This window comes from Vanrija albida (assembly GCF_041260175.1).
Source record: "Vanrija albida strain AlHP1 chromosome Unknown contig_3, whole genome shotgun sequence".
Taxonomy (NCBI): domain Eukaryota; kingdom Fungi; phylum Basidiomycota; class Tremellomycetes; order Trichosporonales; family Trichosporonaceae; genus Vanrija; species Vanrija albida.
Window position 1 is genome coordinate 900,153 of NW_027191422.1, and position 23,710 is coordinate 923,862.

A 23,710-nucleotide genomic window follows, 5' to 3' on the forward strand; every position below is an offset into this window, starting at 1 on the left:
CACAGAGTTGGCTGCCTGGCGCCCGTTCGTGACAGTGCCGCTACCTGTTGCCGGCGCCGGCGCCGCCGCCGTCACTGCTCGGCTCCTGGTCCTGCCTGGCTCGCTCCTGGCAGCCCGCGCTGACCGCTTGCCGGTTACGATTGATAGCCAAGCGCGCGCCGTACAAACCGGCAGGGGGAGGGCGGGGGAGGGTCGCCGGGGTGGGTGGGTGGCGTGCGGGGTCAAATTTGGCCCGCTGGGTGAGCCCACTCGCCGTCCATCAAGCGACACGACGATGGATCCGCCAGCCGCCAGATAGAGCCGGGGGCCTCACCAACGACGTCACTCTATCTCATCTCTGCCAGCGTCATTGTCATTGTAAAAGATCAATCTCAATCATACATCCAACCTCATCCAACATGGTCAGTACTGTGCTGCACCAACACTTGACAAAGCTAACCATTGCCAGTCCCGTACAGTCGATATCCCCGCCACCGTAAAGGACGCTCTCAAGGAGTTTCGCTTCACAAAGAGCAAGGGCAATGCCGCAATCTCGGGTTGGTAGCGTTGCTGGTGCACAAGGCGGTTGCTGACCTCCCCCACAGTCAAGATCGTCAAAGCCACCTTGACAATGGCCGTCGACGAGGAGTTTGAGGACCAGACTATTGAGGAAATCGCAGAGGGTGAGTTGGAGTCGAGCTCGGGTCCCCACCTCGAACCTGACTGACATGCTTTCACAGAGCTGCCCGAGAATGCTCCGCGCTACATTCTCTTGTCTCACGAGCTCGTAAGTCGAGCTTCCTCCCAGCCCACCAAGGCGGCAGAGGCCGAGTCGGAGGCTGACGTCCGCAGACCCACAAGGACGGACGCGTGTCCTACCCCCTGCTGCTTGTCAACTGGCAAGTCGACGCGTTCCGTGCGCGTCGTCTCCATGCTGACCACCCAAACAGGTCCCCATCCGGATCCCCTGTCGAGCTCTTGACATTGCACGCGTCGGCGTTGAGCTACTTCCAGCAGGTTGCCGAGGTTGCCAAGGTTTGTGCAAGATGGATGTTGGGTTATCAATGTGCTCACCACGCCCAGGTGCTCGAGGTTCGGGACGGTGCTGAGGGTCTGACCCAGCAAGCTGTCGATGAGAAGCTCCTGCAGGCGTAGCGTAGTAGGAGCGATGGTTGTTGAAAGGGGCATTCGTGGTTGTGTTGGAGTGGGATGCATGCCTGGCACACATGTTATTGATTCCGGCGGCAGTGGTGGTGTGAGCCAAGTTGAGTCTTGTCCCGTCAGCCGCCCGCGCCCGCGCCCACCCGCGCCTTAATCGCCGCATCCGCGCCACCTGCCATCTGTCCGTGGTGGGTGGAGGGTGTTGTTCCCATCCTCGTCACGTCGTCTCGTCTAGTTCCCATTGCGCGGCGGCGGCGGCGGCCAAAACTCTACCAAACCCAACAACCCTCGATCTCACTCACTCTCACTCTCTCACTGTCGTCACTCTCTTCTACTTGCAACCGCTACCTCGCACATACAAGAGGTTGCTCGTCATCCCACAACACACCAAAGGTATCCAACCCCCCCTCCACGATCGAAGCACCCCAAGCCACTTGGACATCTCTCATTTCGTTCCCGACCTTCCCTCCCGCCCGGGTTCGGCCATATTGGAGCTCACCAACCACCTCCGTGACGGGCTGCTCAAATGTCTTCAACACACCACATCGATCATGTGGACGACAATGACGAGCTCGGGGACGACGACGAGCACCAGGACGACGACGTCGAGACCAAGCCCAACGTCAAGAAGACTGGCCGCCCCATCTTGTTCGCTAAAGAAGTAAAGTGGAAGGACATTCCTCAGTGGTGGTCGCGCACCGATTGCCCCCTGTTGCAGCTACCGGACCATGTGCTCAACAGGTGTTTTGCCCTTGACACTGGCTTGGGCGTGAGTGGAACACGATCACGCTAGTCTAACTGTAGCTACGCGACTATGTCGCTCTATCCGGCGTCAACCGGTTCTTCCGCGCTCAGTTCGACGACCGGGTCTTTGAAGTAGGCATGCCTTTGAACCGCGGTTGCTGACGATCAGGAAGTGTGCATTCACCACCGCCTAACGGCGGACGATTCTCTCATCGATCGTGCCCCACTGGCGAGCTCAGCTACGTTCAGTCGTGTGGTACCCGATGCGTACAAGCCCAAAGAGCGTCATTCCATCCGCTCCCTTCCCGGCAACTTCTATCGCCCTCGAGGCGCTAGGCAGGACTGGTCCAAGGCGCAATACACCATTTACCGGCAAGAACGCGAGATTCACCTTGCTACGGAGCGTCTCAAGCGCTATCAGCAAGGGCTTCAGGCTAGCATCAATCGACAAAACGCGCTGGGGCAAGCCGTCTTCCATCCACCTGTAAAGGATGGCAACGTGTTGAGGCAGGTGATCGGCGTCGTGAATGGGCGACGGAACGGCGAGCGGTCGGCCAAGGTAGGCACGGACGCTGGCCCTCAAGGTTACGTCTCGCGCGTCGAGCCCAAAAGACGCGACATCTCTCTCCTCCGCGGCAGGGTTTGGGACAATGAAGGGAAGGCCCAGTTGGAGGCGAAGCTACAGCAAGCAATCGACGCGGCCACCAACCCCCAGCACTCGGACGACGACTACGACAGCGAGATCGAGTACGCTTTAGTCACCGGGAGGAAGCGCAAGCGTGCAACGTGGGCTGTGCCCTCGACACCCGAAGATTCCGACAGCGACGAGTTTGAGTGGGATGACAAGGGCAACAAGGTCGTCCATGACTTTTGGCCCAGCACATGGCGAGCCCGAGCTGTTGCTGCTATCCACGACGTGCGGATGAACAAGAAGGTTTGCCTAGCTGTGTGAGCCGTGCTGACCTCTTACAGGCTGCCAGAGACAAGTACAAGGTCTCCGAGGCCGAGTTGTTGAGCTTGAAGCATGTCCTTGTGGTATGTCGCTCCTGTCGCTGCTGCTAGCCATTTGCTGACTCGCCAGCACAACCCCATGAACTCGACTGCGTAAGACCCTGGCCTCCAAGCACCATACTGACGTCCCAGCCCCAAGCAACTGTTCCTCGAGGCAGCTGTCGAGGCCCTTGCTTTCCGCTCCCACGGAGGACCTATCGGCCATCGAGAATATGTGTAAGTGACGAGAGTAGCCTGTGTCGTTGACTTGTCAGGTCCAAGGTGGTTGAAAGGTCTCGGAAGAACCGGGCGACTCGGGCCGCCAAACTGGAGAAGGCCAAGGAGTCTGGAAGCTATGTCGTCAAGCCGAAACGTGGATCGACGCCCATTCATTGGCTGAGTGGGACTATGGGAAGCGTGTCAAGCTCGACCTGGCAGTCTCTGCCGCCGCCGCCGGCGCCACTCCCGCCACCCACGATGGCGTCAGCAACGCTGCCACCTCCACCCGTGCATGGTGGTGGAGGTGCGGGCAGTGGAATTGGCGGTAGTGGTGGTGGCGGTGTATAAAGAGTAGAGTAGCCAGCCCCCCCCCCCCCACCTCAGGAGAAGCTGCCACCATGTGGTAGGATTGGTTGTAACTGAAAGAGGTAATAGTTGAGTGACTTTTGTCCGAAACTGGTTGTAATGACTTTGTCAGACATGAGATTGCCAGGGAAAAGTAAAGGTGGGAAACTCGGGCCACCGGTTAAAGTCATCCTGGGTGCATTGGGCGTTGTGGCCATGATGGCGGCTGGGTGGTGGGTTGGCACAGGGACTAGGCCCGAGACCGTGACGGGTGACCGACAGGTTCTATTAGCGGGAGTAAATATGGTCAAGTTGAGTGTAATGTTGAATTATACTTTTCATTACAAAGTTGGGTGGCAAACCAGGGCCGACTAGAGAACGGAAGAAGAAAAAAAAAAAATCAGCGCCACGGTCCAGTCCCTTTCAAGTCAGTGGTGTGTCTGCCCTGGAACATGAGGGCGACCTAGGCTGCTGGTTGGCTGGCTCCGCGCCTTCCTTTTGACTTTGACCTCTTTCCTTTTGCCCCGCCCCGCGCCTGCAAGCACGCCGCCGCCCAGTCGCCCACCCCCCTTGCTCTCTCTATTTGGGTGTAGCTTAGCACGAGTTCAGTCATTTGCCCCGTCCACCCCCCCGCCCACTCACCACCACTCATCTATCATCCATCCATCCCCTCCCACACTCCTTCCTTTCTTTCAACCTTTGCACCCTTGCACCTTTTGCATTCGACAACGACGACGGACACTTGACCGACAAGCTCTGCCGACCCAACTCCACTTGCCGCCGCCTAGCATCCTCCATCCATCGCCGCTTTCAGACGTCCCACAGAGAAGGCACACACGCACACACACGCCAACAAACCCCCCAGTTGCATGTCAAGCGCTTGAAGACAGCGAGACACGGAGAGAGAGAGATCGCAACAGAGGAGGTCATTACCCATCATCTTCAACCTCTGCGACATCCCCTCAACCCTCAATGTCGTCGACGCATCACCCATCCACCCCTCCTCGTGATATCAACCTCACGCCTACACTCTCATCACCAGTCACCCCACCACCCCCAGAAACACCCTACGCTTCTCTCCCAACTCCGCGCACCGCCCAGCAACTTCGCAGGCTGGAGGCTGTCAACGCCCCAGAAGCACTCCGCCCCAAGCTGGCTCACGATGACATGAGCATCACAAAGGGCAAAATGAGTCAACACCATCCGTCACCTTCCCCAGAGCCTCTCAAGAGGAGACGCTCATCGTCCATTGCCTCTCGCCAGACTTTGGCCTCGGCGTTCAACTCTCAGAGCCGGGCCTCGTTTGATGATGTGCCAGAGGACAGTGAATTGGACGAGGAAGACAAGGATGGCCAACAGGGACCCTTGTCGGAAGCCGACGTCGAGTCTATACGGGCACGTCTGGATACGATTACCACGGAAAGCTCAGGCTCCGACGCGGCCGCTCAGCGGGACGAGCTCGCAAAGATGGTGAGCCATGATCTGGATTGCACCATTTCTGACCTCTCAGTGCCAGACTCTCCTCGGCGCCTACGGTACAGGCATGCCCTTCCTTCGCCAACAAGTCGCTGCCCAGCAAGAGACTATTGCCGCATTGCAGCAGCAGTCTCGTTTGGCTGAGCAGCTGATGAGCATTGAGCGGTGAGTGGTACAACCGTCATCCTTTTCCTGTGCTGACCAACCCTAGCGACCGCTTCATGGCAGAGAGGGCCAGCTGGGAAGCCGAGACTCGTGCTCTGATCCGTACCCGTGAGCTGGAGGCCGCAGCTGGCAACCGCCCGAAGCGAGTCCTGGACCTCGACGTTGGATACCATCAGGAGCTCGAGGCTGCGAACAAGCGCTTGGAAATGGGAAATCGACTCATGGCACCAAGGGTGAGTTCGATGCAATCTTGTGCGGCGCTGACTGGTAGCTTGTCGACACTCAGCAGCAGATCGAGTCGCTGGTAACCGAGCTTCGCCATCTTCGAGCCCACGTTATTCTTGGCACTTCGGCGCTCGAGGGCGAGGCCCAGCCGGTGCAAGCTCCTGCGAAGGCGGTCAGCACAGCCGCACCTTCCAAACCTGGCAAAACCAGAACGACTCTGGGAGACGCGCGGGCGGAGCACCTTCTTCTCGCCGCTCGCAAAGTTCGGTCTCTTCGTCCTCAAGACGGCAGCATTGGGCGACTCACTTTGGGCGAGCTCAAGAGCCGTGGTGTTGTTGGACCAGATGGCGGCGTCGGCTACTCTGAGGGTTACGGTGGCGTCAAGGGCGGCGAGGATGAGCCGGCAGTTACCGACCTCGATAACCTGCTGTCTCCTAGCAGTGACCGCCGCGTCAATACCGCTGTGAAGCAGTCGTCCTCGCAGCCGTCTGGCACCCCATCCACGGCCCGGCCCAAGCAGACGAAGCGCTCGATCCCGACAACGCCATCGCGCAGTCGCGGTGCGCCGCAGGTTCCGCAGACCACCCCCGGTGGCAACTTTAGCGACCTTCTGCTCGCAGCAGAGCTGGCCACTCGGCCTGGTACCCCGTCGCGCGATACCTCGCATGGGCCGAGCGCGACAATGTCTGCCACCCGTACCACAACCGGCACTCAGTACATCTTTGAAAGCCCAAGCAAGAAGCAGAGGCGTCAGCCACCTGCCACTATCGAATGGGTGCCCCGCCGTCAACGCGAGGACGAAGCATCAACGGCTGGTCGTGCGTCATCTGCAACCGATGACCGGCACGAGTCTGCGCTGGACCTGCTTGCCCTTGCCAGCCAAGACGTTGCTCAAGGCTCGTCAAGCGTCATGGCCGCTGCCGCTCGGTTCGAGGGCATGCTGGACGGAGAACAGGAAGGCTACAGGAGCCAGTCACAGAGCCGCGCCGACACCCCCCTGGGGCCTGCCATCAAGCTTGAGGGGTCGTCCAAGGCGCACGAAGATACTCCGCTCCGCACCCACCCTTCGAACACGCCACCAGCTCGTGGTTTCCCGTCATCTTCAACTGGGGACGATCCTTTCGTTAACGGCGAAGGCTCCAATGCTTTCCAGAGCCCGACGGGTGCTGCTGTGCCAGGTCTGGGCAAGTATGTTCACCTCTCGAGTGCCATGCCAGCACGTCGCGTGCGCTCTCCGTATCTCAAGTGGACGAAGGAGGAGGTAAGTTGCAGTGGATTGATTGGCACGGCACTGACTAGTTCAGGATGAGCTTCTTACTCGTGCGGTGATGGAGCACGGCGAGAAGTGGGACCTCGTGAGCAAGTGTGTGCCAACACGCAGCTACCACCAGGTTCGCCAAAGGTGGGTTTACTAGAGTTACACGCGCGCCCGATGTACTGACAATGGCGCAGGTGGTTGCGCAAGACTGGAGCTTTCGACAAGAAGCCGGCCAATTCAACACCATCGAACGATCCTTCGCCGCTTGGTCGTGCCACGGTTCCAGGTGAACAGGCTAGCCCGACTCCCAAGAGCAGGAAGCGTCGCGATGCGTAGTGTGAGAGTATGTATGAGGAGGGGGAGACTGTGAGGAGAGGAAGGTGGGGCGACTCGTCAAGCAAAGTTGCAAAGTGCAGTCGATGCCATACCATTATTGTTATATTTATATGCAGCTTCCAGGCAATGGATCTGTGCGCAGCATGCGACGTTGAGCATGTCGAATATGGTCATTGTCCCGCGTGTTTCATGGGCACCTCGGTGCCGTCGCACCCACTTGCCTAGCCTGGCTGTTGGCGTGACGCTTCGACGGCGCCAAGCCATGGCTCGAGGCTCGAGGCTCGCACCGACCGAGCAAGCGACAATCTCGACGACATGGATCGGTCGAGCGAGGCTTCAAAGTCGTGCTTGCTTGCTGACTTCGGCTTGCATCCTTTGATCGCCTCGTCTCACACGCCTGCAGCCTCTCACAGAGTCTTGCAACCCTCTCTTCACTCTCTACTCATACCACTCACAACCATGGTGCTCGTCCTCCTTTGGGCACTCTTCACGCTCCTAACGAGCGCTGTCACTGGCCACTTGACCCAGCTCCAAGTCGGCGGCCTGCCCGAGGCTCAGCGGCGCCAGCTCAGCTGGGGCCTCCAAGTAGATTATCAGGGGTCCACCTTTTTCGATGCGTGAGTCCATGCGGCGCCCATGCAGCAGCGGACGTGCACCAGAACGGACCCGCTCACGCGTGACGGACCCAGCTTCAACTTCTTCAGCTCGGCAGACCCAAGCCATGGCTGTATGGCACTGTCGAGCGGGCCCGTGCTGAACCCGCAGCGGTCACATATGTCGACGCGCCGACGGCGTTCAAGACCGGCCTGGCGTTCTGGACAAAGGAAGGGCAGCCCGGCATCCAGGCCGAGCACTGGGCCACGCTGCAGCCCGGGCAGCCGCGCAACTCTGTGCGCATCTCGTCCAAGGCGATATTTGGGGGCGGACTGTTCATCATCGACCTGGCGCTCATGCCGTGGGGGTGTGGCGTGTGGCCTGCGGGTAGGGGGTGAGTCGGAGCGAGCTCACACCGCAGTCTGGACAGTGGGGAACGAGGGGCCGTGGCCGCACTTTGTGAGCGCTGGTCCTGGGCGCTGCTGACGTGCAGGGCGAGATTGATATCATCGTGAGAGGGCTTGCATGGCGAGTCTGACGGCGGCAGGAGGGAGTTCAGAACATGAGCGCAAAGTAAGTGGCACTGGCCGCCACCAACACCCAACTGACAATGACGCAGCCAGATGTCAGTGTGAGTGCACGCTACCCGGACATGGCAAACGGGCAACAGGCACACCGCCCCGGGCTGCATCATCAACACCGGCACGGGCTTCACCGGGCGGCCACTCGTGAGTGCCACAGTGAGTCGCCCGACGCTAAGTAGCAGGGCACCAACTGCGACTCGACAAAGTCGGGCGTGGGATGCAGCATCGTCTCCGATTCTGACGCTTCGTACGGCCACAACTTCAACGCGGCCGGCGGCGGTGTCTTCGCAATGCTCTGGGATGGGAGCGGGATTCGCATGTGTACGTGGCGCTCGCCAGCAACCGCTAATGACAAGGGAGCTGGACGCGATCAGCCATCCCCCAAGAGTTTGTGGCGAACGTCGGGCACCAAGCTGACGTCGTTCAGTGTCACGTCGAAAGCACCATCCCCGTCAGCATGGGGGCCGCCGGTGGCCGCCTTTGATGCGTCGACGTGCAACCCGTACCAGTTCTTCCAGCCGCAAATCCTGGTCCTGAACGTCAACCTCTGCGGTGAGTTGGTGCTTGGGGCCGGCAGCTGACGACGACACGCAGGAGACTGGGCGGGCAACACGTACTCTCGTGCGCACATCGCAGCGAAGCTGGCTAATGGACAGAGTTCAGCTACTGCCCGGGAACGTGCTCCTCATTCATCGCCGATCCAGTACGTTCTCTAGACAACACCGGGGCTAACCCCAGGCCAACCTCCAGAACACGGTCATGATCATCAACTCGATCAAGGTGTACCAGCAAGGCGACAGCCGCGCAGTCGTCGGCCACACTGCCACCAATGCCAACTTGACTGGGGCGGGCGGACCTGTGGCAGGACAAGGTCCGCTACGCACACCCTGGTGGACATCGAGCAGCAAGCGGCTGGTGCCCCCCGTCAAGTTGGTCGCTCTCCTCTGCATCGTCTTGTTCACCCGCTAGAAAGACGCGGGCCTTGAGCATCACATCACAGCGTAGCTATTATAGAGGTATCATGAACAATCGTGACATTGTGCTTCAACGGTCAATCAATTCCGCCATCATCGAACGTTGCGCAGTTGCGCGGTGCCGAACACGAGCACTTGGCATGTACGATCACTGAGTCAGCTCATGTAGCAGTGGGCAGACTTACAGCCGCAGTCGTCGCATTGCAGGGCGGCCCGTGGGCCCAGCCTCTTCCTGCACACCGAGCACCTCTCTTTCCCCCATGGCATGTGCCTCGGTAACAAGGCAAGGGCAAAGTTCGTGGCCACTGCAGGTCAGTGCCAGCCTGTCGACGATAACATACCGTTCAGCAGTCTCGGTGGTACTCTATGGAGTGTGAACCGGTGGATCGCTTCACCCGAGGTGGTGGCAGTGCCGTCGCGGACATGGACATGTAGCTGTGGTAATAGAGCGCTGTCCAAACTGCTTGGAGTCGACGATATCGAGTCTCGCTGAACAATGACAGTGCCGAGATCGACGCTGTCCCGCCCAGCAGGCCCTCTGGACGACAGAGGGTGATCCTCCGGCGGCGGGGTGGGGTAGCCCCCTGGTGTGTGGCAGCGGCAGTGGCAGCAGCACGCTGCTTGACCGGTGGGTGTGCGTTCTGGAGCGCATTTCTCCTCGCTTTTCCCATCGGCCGGCAGCACCCGTTTCCTCAGCAGTGGTGTCCTTCCTGCCCACATGTCAGACACACTCAGCCCCCAGGCGCAACTTACCGTTCATCTCACTGGCGTCACAGTACCGGCTGGTGCTGGACGTTTCAGTCCACCGCGTTGTTCTCCAGCTACTTCCCGCGAGGCCAGCCAGGCTCCGAGACCGCCTCTCCGCGCAGGTGGCACCGCTGACCAGTTCATCAACAATAGCGTGCTCGATGTCTTCATCGTCCAGGTGTGCTCCCGCTGCCTTCAGCTCGGTGGCGAGCGATTGGTCGAAGACTGGCAAGGAGGCCCGCTTGCCCTCGCGGGGGACGAATCGCACTGACCCAACGTGGGCGGTGGTGTCGACTTCTGGCAGTCCTAGCTCTATAGCCCGGAGACGAGTGAGCACCTCGGGCATACTGGGTCTATCTGTCGGCAGGAAGCGACAGCATTCGAGCGCCAGGTCGATCAAAGCGGCGGGGCACCCAGGCGAGGCTCTCCTCCTGACCTCTTCTGCGTCTGGGACGAAGGTCGGCGCCTTGGGCGACCACAGCTTGCAAGTCACGTTGGTGCGAGTCAGAATCTCGATGTAGATGATACCGACGGAGAAGACATCGGTCGGTAGGTCAAAGCCGTCTCCCATGTTCACCTCGGGTGACATGTAGCCCTGGTTTCTTGTCAGTGGAAACCCAGCGCAGACACCTACGTCTGTGCCGCAGTATGTCATCTGGCTCATCTCCTCGTCGTTCCTCCCGGTGATGCGAGCAAAGCCAAAGTCACCAACCTTGATGCGATCATTCCCCGTGATAAGAAGGTTCTCGCCCTTCAAGTCGCGGTGGAGGCACTGGCTGTGAGCTCGAACCACCAACGTTACTCACCTGTCTTGCGTGGAGGTAAGCCACTGCCCTGGCCAGGTCGGTCGCAAACGACAGTCGGAGGCGCCATGGGAAGGGTTCGTACGAGCGAATGAGGTCTCTCAAGTTGCCTCGAGGAACAAATTCTGTGACGATGCTCGGGGCGGTTGAGTATGTTGGCACATGTGGGTTTGACTTACAAGACGCGGCCGTCCTCGGTCGGTTCCTTGCTCAGGCCCAAGAACAGCACAATGTTCGGGTGACGGCACTCGCGCATGATCCTCCACTCCCTCTCAAAGTACTTTGATACCTTTACGTGAGCCACTGGGGATGCTGGCGGGGAACCTACATCGTACTCGGTCGAACTGTGGATCTCCTTGATGGCGATGTCGACTCCGAGGTACTGGCCTGGCCCGGGTTAGCCGTGCTGCTGTCATCTCTTCAATGCCCCTGCGCTCGCTACTCACCCTTGTATACCGATCCGAAACTCCCACCACCGATCCGTTCCCCCCAGACAATGTCTTCGTACTCGTCGTGAGATGGGTGTGAGAACTCAAACTCACCGGCACGACGTCAAAGTCCATGGCCCGTAGTGCGCTCCCCCCGGCAGGCGCCAGTGGAGTCCTAGTGTTGGTAGTGTTGAAGAGATGGCTGCCGGTGGGACAAAAGCCTGTTGCGGCCGGCCGGTGCGGCAAAGTGTGGGGAATCGGGCTGGCGGCCTGGGCGGGGTTGGCCTGTGCTCTAGGCTGGTCAGTGGCCGAGCTGGACGTGGACCGCAGTCGGGACAAGCAAGGAGAAACAACTCGGGAGACTGTCAGATGTTTAGCATTGGCCACCAAGGGCCGGTGTTTGTGCAGAGGAGCGGTTCGGCCAGGACATTGATGGGCTCCGGGAGGTGCATTGGGGAGGGAACACGACAGTCACACTGTCACGCCCCCGTCCAGGGCTTGGCTTTTCTCTGAGCTGAATCAATGTTTGGGTCAGCAGGCTGGTGGTGACCACGACGCCTTGAGTCGTGTGGGGGAGAGTGACGCTGTAGTCTGAGCGAGTGTTGAGACAACACGCGTTGGATGTTGAAAGGCAGCTCGGAGCCACCTCCGAAACTGCACTTGGTTGTTGTTAGCCTCGCCGACCGAGCGGATGTGTGTTCCGCCCCGTTCCCATTGTTTACCTCATCCTCGACCCAGTCTTTGTAATATGACGGTTATTCCTGATAAACACTCGAGGTAAGGTTAATGAACAACCCTTACTCGGTTACAAACACCGGGGAAAGCAAAACGTCATAGGCCGGCAGAGATCTTTGGTTGCACGAGGTGCACAAGGTTGCCGGGAAGCTTATAAGCCGTGACGTGCAGCAGATCCTTGCTCATCTCGACCACCGTCACAACAACCACAACCGCCACCACCACCGCGCCCATCATGTCGAGCACCGGACCAGCTACCGGACCCAGCACCCTCCCGGCGACGCCCCTCACGCCGTTCTACCCCAAGTACGCCAAGCCATCGGTCTCTTACCCGACCGACAATCTCGAGCCCCTGTCGTACGAGGCCGATCCCAACGGCTCGGGCAAGACGGTGTACAACCCCCCGCGGCCTGATGGCAAGAAGAGCCCGCACTACGATGCCGTGTGGGATGGCGAGGGCGGCAAGCTCTCCAAGCCATGGTGGGACTTTCACATCTACCATCTCGTACGTAGCAGCGCGCTGTCGACAGCCGCTTGCACGGCAAGCTGACCCATCGTAGCCCCTCAGCCCGCAGCACGTCGAGCACGCGCACGCACTGTACGCCGCCGTGAGGAGGGAGTTCCCCGAGCTGCCAACCTACCGCGTGAGCCCGAGCATTCGTGCCATGCCCGTACTGACGTGCAGTTCTGGGACAAGCCCCTCGGGCCCCACCCCATCCCCATGTTCGAGGTCAACGTGAGGACACCACACGAGCTGGGAGCGCTCTTCTCGTGGTTTGTCGCGAACCGTGGCCCCTGCAGCGTGCTCATCCACCCCAACACGGGCGACGACCCGGTTGACCACACCACTCACGCAACCTGGATCGGAGACAAGGTGCCGCTGGATGTCGACATGCTGCGCGCCTTCCAGACAAAGGTGGAGGGCAAGGAGGCCAAGTGATCGAGTCGGGCACACGAGCTGTTACATGAAACGATTATATTATACTATACAGACGGAGCGTTCACTATCTAGCAGGCCGTGCGGGCGGACTCGTATTACTGAGCATGCGCAGCCAGTGGCGCCGCCGGGGGCTGGGGCGAGGCTGGGACGCGAAGCTTGGAGGGCGACGAGGGTATCGCCTGTAGCTCGTTCGACTCGAGGTTTGGGCTGCGGCTTGGTTTCTGTCAGGGCGGCTCGCTCTGACCTGAAGCTCGACCTACCGAGAGGACCGCGGGCTCAGCTTTAGCAGATAGGCCGGCATGATCCAGCCCTTGTGAGCAGTGAGGATTTGGACCTGCTCCGACCGGCTCGCTGGTGGTTGCGGCATGGTGGTAGTGGTGGGGGGGAGGGAGCGAGAGGCATAGTGTCCCCTCTGCGTCTTCATATACCATTCCAAGACTGTTTGCATCAAACACGGTGTTTGAAGGACGAGACGCGTCCTGATGCGCCTCAAACGCGCAGCCCATTGACGTTAGAATGACTTTGGCATGGCATGCAACTAATTGAATGGGGCTAAGCCTAAACGTCCCTGACTATGACTTCGAAGAACACACTGGTGCGACGAGCAATCGCAGCGAGTTGCATTATTTACACTATACAAAGCAGCTACACAGATGCCATTAAATCGGTCATCACTTGGTGATGGCACCGAGCTACTATTATTGGATCAACCAGCTACACTAAACAGACCGACGCGCTGTCCTGTCTCAGGATGTTAGATTTGAGTCATGGATGTAAGGAGGCCGGCTTGCGTGGTCGGGTTACGCGAGTACAGTTCGTGGCCCTCCTCCTGCTGGGCCGAGGCGGCGACCTGCTGGGATACCTGCTCGATACCAGCGGCACCCATTGTGCCGAGGTTCATCGGAACTGCGACAGTTAGATCCTGTTTGACTTTTAAGCCACACTCCACGTACCAAAGACAACCTTGGAGTTGGCGTTGCGAGCCATGGCCTGAAGGGCCTCAAGCTGACGGATCTGCATGGCAGCAGGCGAGGCAAGGATGTCGGCAGCTGAAATGTTAGCACAGAACCCAAGGGCAGCAACTCACCCTGCCTCATAAGCTTGGCGGCGTCAACCTCGGCACGGGCAGCAATGACCTTGCTTTCACCGATACGCTTCTGGGTGGCGGCAGACGACAGGCTCTGCTGGAGCTCGGGTGAGAAGTTGATGTCCTTGAGGAGGATCGACTCGATCGAGACACCCCACTTCTCAGCCGTCGCCTCGATAATCTCGGCAACCTCGAGAGCAAGACCTTCACGGTCCGAAATCACACTCTGGAGGACACGGCCGCCGACGACCTGGCGCAATGTGGTCTCTGCGTCGATGGTCAGCCTAGGGCCAAGGTCGGTACCGCGCAATGCTACTCACGGGCACGCTCAACGAGAGCGTAGGAGAGGTTGTTGATACCGAAAGCGGCGCGGTATGGCGACACAACGTGCCAAGAGATAACCGAGTCGACCTCGACGGACACGTTGTCCTTGGTCTGAACCGTCTGGCGAGGGACGGTCGTGAGCTGGATCTTGACATCTGGAATGGTCAGCACCAGAAGAAACATGGCCTCGGTTGACTGTACTCACCGACAACAGTCATCGACTCTGAGCAGACGTTGACCTGGACGAGACCGGGGTCAACCGACTTGTAGAACTGGCCGAAGCGGCTGATGAGGCCGACCTGGCCCTGCTTGACGCTCTTGAAGGGGTTTGGCAAGGGGCAGCATGGGAACTGGCCGAAGACACCGATGCACGAGCCGAGACCCGAGATCATCGAACCGTAGAAACCGTGCTGATCATGGTCAGCAATGTGCATCAAGGACGAGCCGCGCAAGTCACGTACCGTCACGGAGGCACTGCCGAGGTCCTGCGCGTACGAGGGCTGCATGCTGGTGAGGGTTAGCAAGAGAAAAGCTTCGCGTCGAGAGTTCAGACGCATTCACGGCTTGCCGTACGGCCGTTCTACGCACTCATTCTTGCGAAGGGGCTGCACCGTCTATTGGAGTCTTGTTAGCATCTGCCTGCGGCGCGCCTTCCTCTGCAGCACACACCATGAGGGCAGCCTGGCTCGCCGGGCCGGCGCCGCCAGCAGTCGAGGAAGACATCTTGGCCGCTCGCGGCATCTCATCCGTGACGTAACGGTGAAGGTCCTCCTCTTCGTTGAGCCTCGCCTGCTGAAGCGAGGTGGGAGTCTTGTAGTCGTTCTGGGACATTGTGACAAGATTGGGTGGGTAGTTGAAGGTTGGTTGGTTTGATTGCAAAGTTGTGCGGGGTTTGGAGAGAAAGGGATGTTGAACGTGTTTGCACCTGACTGTTTAAGTACCGTGTGTTCGAGTGGACGGGTCGCCACTCGGCCTGTGTGCGGGGCACTGCATGATGCCAAGGCTGGTGAGACGTCAGGTGGGCACGGCAGGGCATGTCGTCGGACTTGGTATCGGCTCCCGCCCCGCCTCGCCTGCTGCAAGCGTGCTGGTGCCTCTGCGCTGAGCCGCTCAGCATTCCGATGGCGGATAAGAGGTCGACAGCCGCCGGCCGCTCCCTGCCGCCGTCGTCTGGAGAATGAGCGCAGGCACAACGACCCGGCCTCTGCTTGTCTGCGCGGTACCTGACAGCTGACAGAACACACTCTTGTGCCTGCGCATCAACTCGAGAGCAATGACTGTACCCACGGCAGCCTGCCAAGGCTCGGCGGCTCGGCGGCCGTCGTCATGCTGTGGCTGCTATTCCTGCCGCTCTAGCCGGCATCGTCATCACCGTCGTGCTCGGACTCGGTGATAGGGAGGAGGGGCAGGGTGGGGGGGTGGCAGCGGTCCCCGGCAGCGGCGGCAGTGGCGGCGGCGGCGGTGCTTGGCATTTTGTCAGCACTGCCTTCAGGATTGCCGTCCCGCGCGTCCACACCGCTCTGGCAGAGATCTCGGCTGCACCGGCACCATGACCCAACGCGTCGGGTCGGTCGCGCGGAGCACCGGATCCGGCTGGGCTGGTAGCAAGATAGCATTACCTAGCTCGATGCGTCGTCGGCTCGAGTGGTGGATGGCTGCTTGCGTGCGTGCGCTGCGATGCGTGGCGGTGCGGTGCTCGGACGTCACCAGGCCCGTTTCGAACATGCCGACAGCGCTGGCCGGCCGGCTAGGTCGGCAAGGCTGCTTTAATCTCTCAGATAATCCCTCACCAGCCCGCACGTGTCGTCAGTGGTGGGCGCGCGGGCGCACCGGCACACTCTGAAGCGCCCAAGGCCATAAGTTGGCACAAAGCACTCTGTCCTCATCCTCTTCCCCAACCACCCAGCCAACCTCATGGTGGTTCAGGCTGTCGGCGTAGATGCCGAGGGGGTGACCCTCGACATCAAGGGACCACCCAGGCGCGGCGTCCGGGGCCCAGACTGCACCACGTGATGCCCAAATAACCCACATTGACGCACCACATGAGACACATCTTTGGACTATTCTGGCACGACGCACGCAATCTACAAGCTCCTCAACCACCACAATCACTTTGAAACTTGTCCAACTTCTTCTGCCCGTCCTACTCGAACAGAAATGAGGTTTTCCTCAGTTTTCGCGTGTGCAGCGGCGTTGGTTCTGCCCTCTGTGGTTCAGTGAGTCTCCGCTGCTCGGCTTATCTGCACGTATCGCTGACCTCGTAGTGCCCAGCAGACCCCACAGCCCAGCCCTACTGCTACGGCCTCGCTTCCCAACTTTTCTCAGTTGGGGAAAGGGCTGTGGGCATCGCTCACGAGGCCGCCTCCCCGCGCCAACTGGACGGCCCATGACGCCGAGATTCCTGGTGTAGTTCGTCTCACCGACGCGACGTACGAGTCCACCTTTGAGAACAGCGAGCCCCAGGATGTCTGGGTCGTCCTCATGTAAGTGTAGACCTGGGACCACGAGTTGGGCAGCCCTCTGACGCGGATTAATTAGCCATGGAAAGGACGACGAGCCGCTCTCGAAGCAATTCCTCGACATTCAGAAGAACGCCAGTCTCCTGTTCGACAAAGCGCGCGAGTCCAAGGAGCCCCAGACCACTGGGCTATCCGCCGAGGTCAACTTCAAGTTTGCCCGTGTCGACTACTTTGAGGAGTACCACCTCTGCTACCGATGGCTCGTCCTCCGCGCGCCCATCTTGGCCATTGTCTCTGACCGCGGGTCAACTCTGCGCTTCGTCAAGCCAAAGCACATGAACCCAACCGGAGAGTTCCTCTACAAGGCTCTCTCGGCCGACAGCTGGCGCGAGGTACCTGTATGGGAGAGCAGCCTGGGGCCCAATGGTGACAAGTGAGTCGCTGGCGATCAGCATTCATTCTCACACCACAGTGACTGGCTTGTCGAGAACTTCTTGTGGGCTCTGGATGAGTGGTCTCGGTACACAAAGGACATCCCCAAGGTCGTGTGGCTCTTGTTGGTGCCCGCTATCGGCCAGTTCCTCATGAACTGGCTCCACAGCGGAGAGGAGCCTGCGGCTGAGAGAGCCCAGCGAGCCGCTCAGCGTGCCCAGGCCACCCCCAAGTAGTAGCCCCTTGCCAGCTTCTGTGCAATGCGGTGATACATTATTCTACATTATGTGCCCCAGGGGCGCTTTCCAAGCTCGCCCGATGCAATCTCCACTAACATGAGCCGCCTGAAGAATGCCATGTCGTTCCCGTTGAACTCAAACTTCTCCTTAATCAAGTCACGGCCGCGGGCCGTCGACTCGAGAGTCTGACAAGCAAAGACTCCACAGTCGGTGAAATTGTTTTGCTTGGGCGTGTTCTGTGACACTGTTAGCATGCTTGGCGTGAGCCGACAACACTCACGGGGTCGAATTGGTCGCGCCAATTACTCAAATCGAAAGGTGAACCTTTCTTCTCCTTGTGTTCCGACTCGAGGTACCCACGAAGGGTCTAACGGGGTCAGAGGGCGTGCTGGTGTTAAGACTCACTTTGAACACTTTGTATCGACGATCAGGATCCGTGAGCGAGTCGTAGTACTCGATACGCCGCTGCTTGAAGTTGATGACAGCGCAGACCCAATGCGAGTTGTCGTGGTTGATGGGGATCAGCAACTTGTCCAGTGCGAAAATGTCGAGCTTCAACTGATATGATGAGCGTCGTCGTATCAATACCTTCGCTTACCCTCTTGGTCCATCGAGCGAGCTTGGCTTCAGTGTATCCCACTGACGATAGCTTCTCGAAGAAGAAGGTGTTCATGCAATGCAAAGGCCGCTTGTCGAGTTTGGCACGGGTGTTGATCATCTCTGCGTAGAAGTTCATGACTTCGTCGTTGAGCCACGTGTTAGGTCGCAGACGTTGTAGTGAGCTTGCTGACAGAGTCGCAGTCCCGAGGATTGCCTCGAAGGCGTGGTCACGTAGGCGCTTTTCAATCTGTATCGTCAGCTCACACAAGAGGTCTCGTACGCACGATAGCAGCTTGATCATCGGTGACATCCTTGGGGATGCGCGGCTGTAGTCGCTCCCGGACCTGTCGTTCGGCCTCCCGGTCTTGTTCGCGCAATTGGGTGTATACATGCCCTTTGACGCTGCGATTGTCAGATCTGAGCTCTGGTGTCACCACTCACACGTCCAATGGCGGAGCAGCCGGGCGCTGGTCGCGTTTGACCACCTTCGGAATGGACTACATATGTCAGTATTGTTTGACGTCATGCACACCTTTGATACAGGACGGCCCTGGAGCGTTTCATCCAGAGGCTTGCGATTGTCCAGGTTGAGACTGCCCAGTGCCGCCGACAAATCTGCCGGCGGCAATCCCACATGTGTTGCGAATGGCCTTGTGGCTGTTGAGGTGAGCCAATGTCCGTCTCACAACCAACTCACCATGTCGGCTTGTCTTTGTGAGGTCCTGCTGATACGCTGCCTGCACGCGAGAAAAGCTCTTGGCGACATGCGGGTCTCCAGAGAGAATGGCTTGTTCTTTGTGCCTCTGTAACATCCTGTTTTGCCCATCGTGCCCAGAGACATTGCGACCGGGTCGAGCTGAGCTCTTGGGTGAACGACGTCCCTGACGCGGGGCGAAGGCGTCGGGCGTGGTTTGACGTGAAGCCCCATCCTGCTGCTTCCAAGCATAAACGCGGTCAGGCTTCTTGAAGTCAACGTCGGGCCGGTTTGAGGCAGTCGCAGGGGTAGAGGGTGCTGATGAAGGCCCGGCGCCTGGGGAACTGCTCTCGAGACGAGCGTTCCTCGTGTTCACAACTAGTGACGATTGCAGATCGGGCGAGAACGTTGAGTCAAACAGCGGTCTCGTGAGGTTCGGATGAATGCTCCCAGGTCTGACGACATGGTCATTGAGATGCTGTCGAGCTTCTTGTGTCCCGCGGGCGCGTTGTTGGCGGGTTGCCAGGACGTCCAGACCGCTTTCCTCGTCATCATCACTGATCTCGACAACTTCACGACCATTGCCAGCTCTGCCAGCTCTGCCAGCCCGGTCTTCCACCCAAGCCAGAGACCCATTTGGATGCGAGGGCAGAAGAGAATTGCGGGGCTGTACCCTGTTGTGGACAGGCATGGACGGCTGAGCTGCAATGGTCAGTGTGCGCCCGGCGACAATTGGTAGGCGCGTCCCACATACTTGGCGTTGAAGGTGAGAGCCAGTTTGTCAACGTGTGCCAGGAAGGCCGCCACCACTTGCGCTGCTCCGCAGTATCTGTGGCGCCTGGCTGACTCCTAGCCAGTTTTGGCGGTCGGTGGTCGGACAAGTCGGTTTCGGAGAGGGCAGAGAATGAGCGTTTGACCGACAGGCCGTTCATCGGGGGCGGCGAGCTGGCACGCTCACTCGCCGCAAATTGTTCGGATGGGGCAGTCGTCGGCCCGTCGGTGAGGTAAGGTTGAGTGTCACAACAATGTGACGTGTCGGGTCTCTTGTGAAGGAATGGGATGAAGTAGACAGGAGACGAGAGTTGGGCGCGAGAAATGAGATGGACGAGGCGACGGCGACGCTGGACGTTGTGTTGTGGAGGCGCACGCGCGAGGTTGAGACGGGATCAAAATGTTGTGGTGTGTAATGGCTTTTGCCACCTAGTATTAGGACTGTTTGGTAATGACAGAAGCCAAACTCTAATCCGCCTCTCGTTTGTTTACCGCCCATCCGCGCGCCTGGCGGTCCGCCCGCCCTGGGCCTGGCCGCGCCGCTTTGAAGGCCCAAGGCCCACACCACCACTACTACAACTACCACCACCACCATCATAGATCACACATCCTTCTCTGCACCAACAACCGACAACCTTCATTCACATCCATCACAACGCATTCACTCCTCGACAATTGGCTCCAATCTCTGACAACAAGACTCATTCACACCACTTGCATACTACAACCGACGCAGCCTCCGTATCACCATCATCCATACCCATTAGAGAACAGCAGCCACCACACGCGAAAACGACCAATCAACCACCACCACCACATACACCCTTTGTCCTCGCTCCATTGTCATAACAACGGTCAAGCGACGTCTAGTGGTGGCTTATGGCCAACCTTGAACCGACGCAATCGTCGGCAGATGTGCTCGCTGAACAAGTCGAGACTGGTCCCGCACCAGACACGCCTCTAGACCCAGCTCCCGACTCGTCGTCACAAACACAGCAGGAAGCCGACAACACTCCTCCCAGTGCCGACGATGGCAGCGCCGATGCCATGGACGTTCAATCCGATATCAATGACGAGTCGAACGACGAGATGTTGCTCTCGGATGCAGAGCAGAACATCGGAAAACGCGTCAAGGTGCGGACGTCTGCTCCACCACCTGCGCGATGCTAACGAGGTCAGGTGTATGAGCTACGAGACCAAGCGTGGTTTGATCGGGGAACTGGGCACTGCAAGGGCGTGTATGACGACCAGAACGATGTCGCGCTGTTGATTGTGGAGGCAGAGGATGCTCTGGACGAGAATCGGCAGCCGGACGACCCCGAGGGCCCAGGCGGCTTCTTGAAGGACGAGCTGCTGCTGAATGCCCAAGTCTCCAAGGACGATGTGTACACTCGACAGCAAGGTAAATTGGGGTAGTCTGGAAGGCTTGGTCTAACGCGATCAGAAACACTCATCGTTTGGACAGACCAAGCAACTCAGCAGGACATTGCGCTGTCCTTCCAAGACCCGGAGGGTTGTGAAGACATTTGGCAGTTTCTGATGGAGGTGCAGAAGCACCTCAACAACCAGCTAGGTAGGTGCAAATGGTGGCCAGGTGACCATGTGCTCACGACCCCTGAAGCGTCTTCATCGTCTCCGCTGGCAGCCTCGCCTCTTCTTGGTGGCCATGGGCTGGGAACGCCATCTCGTGATCAATGGCAATCTCCCTCATTAGCCAACATCAAGTTCGTGCTCTGAGCCTGTGGCGACAAGGATTCTGCTAACCCGATCGCAGGGAGCACGAGATGTGGCTTCGGATGCAGGCCAAGTCTGCCGCTGGACGAGAGCGCGCCGTTGAACACATTATCGGCGAGGTTCGTCGCGGTCGCCGTGGAAGGACAATCAGTTGACACATCGCAGGACTACATCAAGCAACTGATTGGCGTCCTGAGTCAGGCCGAGGACCTGGAGAGCATCAACGATCTACACGCTCTGTGCTCACTGATGCAGACGATCCGTGAGTCCAGCGAGTTTAGTGGGAAGACTTTGGTCTGACGTTTCAGTCATGTTCAACGACAACGGCATCTTTGAATATATCCTGCAAGATGACATCTTCATGGGCGTCTTGGGAATGCTGGAGTGTACGTTCATCGTACCGCAAGTGGCTGACCTGTAGATGATCCCGAGTTCCCAACTCTGAAGGCCTCATATCGAGCCTTCTTCCGACAGTACTCCAAGTTCCGCCAGGTTGTCGAGATCAAAGACGAGGCGATCCGCAACAAGATCCACCAGACATCTCGCCTGCTGTATCTGAAGGACGTCGTCCTCGCTCGCATGTTGGACGACCCCACGTTCGGCATTCTCAACAGCTTTGTCTTCTTCAACCAGGTGGACATTACAACCTACATTCAGGCAGATGAGGTGCTCCTCCACGACCTGTTTGTCGAGTTTCGAAGAGAGCAAGAGGATGCCGATGGCGACCCTAAGAAGAGGGACCTCGTCATGTTCTTGCACCAGCTCATGGTCATGGGCAAGGGGGTGCAGGTGCCAAATCGCCTTGCCCTCTACAGGACTCTTCTCGACCGAGGACTGTTGTTCGCATGCGAGTGGGCCTTCCGCCAACGTGAAGCAACAATCCTTCACGCTGGCGCCGAGATCCTCACTCTCTGCGTTGAACATGACGTCAACGCTGTGCGGCTTCACGTTCTGCGCGAGGAAGAGTTGACCCGGCGAACACTAGTATCCGAGATCATTGGGTTGCTGCAGAGTACCCATGACCAGGGTCTGGTGCAGCAGACGGTGGAGACGCTGAGGACTCTTCTGGAGCCCGGGCCGGAGAATGAGGTAAGTCGTGCGGTGGCTACGTCTGGGACACGCTGACGTGTTCACAGCAGACCTTTGGACGGGCCAAGGAGTTGTCTGTGGTCGATACGTTTACGCAGTACTTTTACGACCTGTGTGCCACACAGCTGTTTGCACCTCTGGGTAGCCTGCCAGATCTGAAAGACCAGAAAGGTACGACAGCACTAAGGTGCCGAGACTGAAGCTGACAGCCCCAGGTCCCCCGGTGCTGAGCAGTGAACGCGCGTCCTTGCTCAACACGCTCATCGACTTGCTGTCGTACTGCATTGGCATTCATGCCCACCGCGCTCAGTTCTACATCCTGTCCAACACCCTGCCACAGAAGGTGTGCCACCTGATCTATGCGAGGGAGAAGACCTTGAGGCATTGTAAGTGACGCTCTCGGCTCATCCGCTGATTGTTAGGTTCGCTCCGGTTCATCAAGGCCTGCTTGAAGACCAACAACCACTTCATTCACCGCAACTTTGCCAAGAATGGCGTCACCAAGGCTATTCTGGACCTGGTCGAGCGTGAAACGGACAGGGACACGATGCTGAGCTCGGCTTGTCTTGACACGCTCGAGCTCATCCGCAAGGCAAGTTTGATGACATGATTCCTGGATTAATCTGACCGTGCTGCAGGAGAACATGAAGCCAATCATTGTTGACATGTTTGACAAGCACGACGACATTATGACGCGGTTGGCAGATCGGCCCTACGTGCGCGGCTACGTTGTGGGCCTCCGAGTTCGTTGGGAACAGTACAAGGAGCCACCGCCGCCTCCCCCGGCACAGGTTGCCGAGTCCAGCAAGATCCGATCATCAGCAGACGACCAGGACGGTTGGTTCAACCAATCCGAAGATGAAACCGAAGGCGAGGCCGAGACAGCTGCCACGGGCGCACACGTCCCTCTGAAGCGCAAACGTGGTCTGCAAGCAGGACACGCTGGAAAACGACAGTCGGCGCCCAAACCGATTAGTCCAGCATTGGGTCTCGACTATGACGACGCGTCGGACAGCGACGGCTCAACAGGCGGCGAGTCGCCAATAGTGCGCCCGGACGGTTCACCATTTGGAGACCTGTCGGAGACGCAACACCAACTATCCGACGATCTCTCGGATGTTGCCCAGAAGATTCGTGCAAAGCGAATGCGTGAGGAAGAAGAAGAGGAAGCCGGTGGGCTGGCAGATCTCGTTGGCGGCGGGGGCAAGAGCCCTGCCGCCAAGAAGGAGTCTGCAGCCGCCACAAAAGAAGGCGAAGGGAGCTCTCGCCCCACCGCGCCCACGGGGAACGGCAAGGCGGCAGAGGGCAAAGAGAAGAAGATTCGGCTGAGCCTGGGAGGGCTGGGCAAGAAGTTGAGTGGCGGCAAGGCGTAGCAGACGCAGCAGGCGTAGCAGACGCAGCAGGCGTAGCAGACGTAGCCATGTACTAGTAGTGTCATCGACGTAGCAGATGCGTAGCAGATGTGTGAGCAGTGCGTGGAGGGAGGGGTTCTGGTGTTGTTGTCATTATCGATGACGGGGTTGTTCCATGACGGGGTTGCGGTGGCAGACACATTCTTAAGAAAGTGCTGTGGGCTGC

General features: G+C 58.8%; 11 protein-coding genes across 11 annotated transcripts; 7 read left to right on the forward strand and 4 right to left on the reverse strand.

Moving 5' to 3' along the window:
• Nucleotides 1-398: 398 nt before the first annotated feature.
• Nucleotides 399-1,134, forward strand: Q8F55_003661 (uncharacterized protein; the record flags this gene model as incomplete). The annotated part of the gene is made up of 7 exons (XM_069352191.1): nt 399-401; nt 449-536; nt 585-662; nt 720-766; nt 832-878; nt 930-1,014; nt 1,063-1,134. 7 exons carry the CDS (start codon nt 399-401, stop codon nt 1,132-1,134), a joined length of 420 nt encoding a protein of 139 aa, XP_069209609.1.
• A 532-nt stretch (nt 1,135-1,666) lies between these two features.
• On the forward strand, nt 1,667-3,115 carry Q8F55_003662 (uncharacterized protein; the record flags this gene model as incomplete). The annotated part of the gene is made up of 6 exons (XM_069352192.1): nt 1,667-1,909; nt 1,945-2,016; nt 2,054-2,818; nt 2,857-2,919; nt 2,966-2,988; nt 3,028-3,115. 6 exons carry the CDS (start codon nt 1,667-1,669, stop codon nt 3,113-3,115), a joined length of 1,254 nt encoding a protein of 417 aa, XP_069209610.1.
• A 1,295-nt stretch (nt 3,116-4,410) lies between these two features.
• On the forward strand, nt 4,411-6,898 carry Q8F55_003663 (uncharacterized protein; the record flags this gene model as incomplete). The annotated part of the gene is made up of 6 exons (XM_069352193.1): nt 4,411-4,908; nt 4,949-5,079; nt 5,126-5,312; nt 5,351-6,565; nt 6,609-6,706; nt 6,757-6,898. 6 exons carry the CDS (start codon nt 4,411-4,413, stop codon nt 6,896-6,898), a joined length of 2,271 nt encoding a protein of 756 aa, XP_069209611.1.
• A 613-nt stretch (nt 6,899-7,511) lies between these two features.
• Nucleotides 7,512-9,045, forward strand: Q8F55_003664 (uncharacterized protein; the record flags this gene model as incomplete). Its single annotated transcript, XM_069352194.1, has 7 exons — nt 7,512-7,515; nt 7,664-7,879; nt 7,914-7,951; nt 8,112-8,123; nt 8,259-8,628; nt 8,733-8,779; nt 8,815-9,045. 7 exons carry the CDS (start codon nt 7,512-7,514, stop codon nt 9,043-9,045), a joined length of 918 nt encoding a protein of 305 aa, XP_069209612.1.
• Nucleotides 9,046-9,127: 82 nt separating this feature from the next.
• Nucleotides 9,128-11,163, reverse strand: Q8F55_003665 (uncharacterized protein; the record flags this gene model as incomplete). The annotated part of the gene is made up of 10 exons (XM_069352195.1): nt 9,128-9,201; nt 9,236-9,355; nt 9,392-9,760; nt 9,804-10,392; nt 10,432-10,569; nt 10,604-10,736; nt 10,780-10,889; nt 10,929-10,987; nt 11,047-11,107; nt 11,143-11,163. 10 exons carry the CDS (start codon nt 11,161-11,163, stop codon nt 9,128-9,130), a joined length of 1,674 nt encoding a protein of 557 aa, XP_069209613.1.
• Nucleotides 11,164-11,998: 835 nt separating this feature from the next.
• Q8F55_003666 (uncharacterized protein) lies at nt 11,999-12,703 on the forward strand (the record flags this gene model as incomplete). Its single annotated transcript, XM_069352196.1, has 3 exons — nt 11,999-12,268; nt 12,324-12,407; nt 12,449-12,703. The coding sequence occupies 3 exons, from the start codon at nt 11,999-12,001 to the stop codon at nt 12,701-12,703; spliced, it is 609 nt and encodes a 202-aa protein (XP_069209614.1).
• Nucleotides 12,704-12,798: 95 nt separating this feature from the next.
• Nucleotides 12,799-13,070, reverse strand: Q8F55_003667 (uncharacterized protein; the record flags this gene model as incomplete). The annotated part of the gene is made up of 2 exons (XM_069352197.1): nt 12,799-12,916; nt 12,964-13,070. 2 exons carry the CDS (start codon nt 13,068-13,070, stop codon nt 12,799-12,801), a joined length of 225 nt encoding a protein of 74 aa, XP_069209615.1.
• Nucleotides 13,071-13,457: 387 nt separating this feature from the next.
• On the reverse strand, nt 13,458-14,945 carry Q8F55_003668 (uncharacterized protein; the record flags this gene model as incomplete). The annotated part of the gene is made up of 8 exons (XM_069352198.1): nt 13,458-13,609; nt 13,657-13,752; nt 13,791-14,057; nt 14,111-14,269; nt 14,320-14,524; nt 14,576-14,621; nt 14,703-14,728; nt 14,784-14,945. 8 exons carry the CDS (start codon nt 14,943-14,945, stop codon nt 13,458-13,460), a joined length of 1,113 nt encoding a protein of 370 aa, XP_069209616.1.
• A 1,326-nt stretch (nt 14,946-16,271) lies between these two features.
• Q8F55_003669 (uncharacterized protein) lies at nt 16,272-17,241 on the forward strand (the record flags this gene model as incomplete). Its single annotated transcript, XM_069352199.1, has 4 exons — nt 16,272-16,330; nt 16,379-16,597; nt 16,653-17,006; nt 17,046-17,241. The coding sequence occupies 4 exons, from the start codon at nt 16,272-16,274 to the stop codon at nt 17,239-17,241; spliced, it is 828 nt and encodes a 275-aa protein (XP_069209617.1).
• Nucleotides 17,242-17,288: 47 nt separating this feature from the next.
• Q8F55_003670 (uncharacterized protein) lies at nt 17,289-18,656 on the reverse strand (the record flags this gene model as incomplete). Its single annotated transcript, XM_069352200.1, has 8 exons — nt 17,289-17,480; nt 17,525-17,611; nt 17,650-17,802; nt 17,843-18,091; nt 18,129-18,246; nt 18,286-18,341; nt 18,377-18,501; nt 18,542-18,656. The coding sequence occupies 8 exons, from the start codon at nt 18,654-18,656 to the stop codon at nt 17,289-17,291; spliced, it is 1,095 nt and encodes a 364-aa protein (XP_069209618.1).
• A 1,532-nt stretch (nt 18,657-20,188) lies between these two features.
• On the forward strand, nt 20,189-23,505 carry PSY2 (Platinum sensitivity protein; the record flags this gene model as incomplete). Its single annotated transcript, XM_069352201.1, has 12 exons — nt 20,189-20,443; nt 20,489-20,711; nt 20,754-20,882; nt 20,931-21,033; nt 21,084-21,162; nt 21,209-21,305; nt 21,352-21,429; nt 21,465-22,132; nt 22,180-22,303; nt 22,348-22,518; nt 22,555-22,724; nt 22,771-23,505. The coding sequence occupies 12 exons, from the start codon at nt 20,189-20,191 to the stop codon at nt 23,503-23,505; spliced, it is 2,832 nt and encodes a 943-aa protein (XP_069209619.1).
• Between the last annotated feature and the right edge of the window lie 205 nt (nt 23,506-23,710).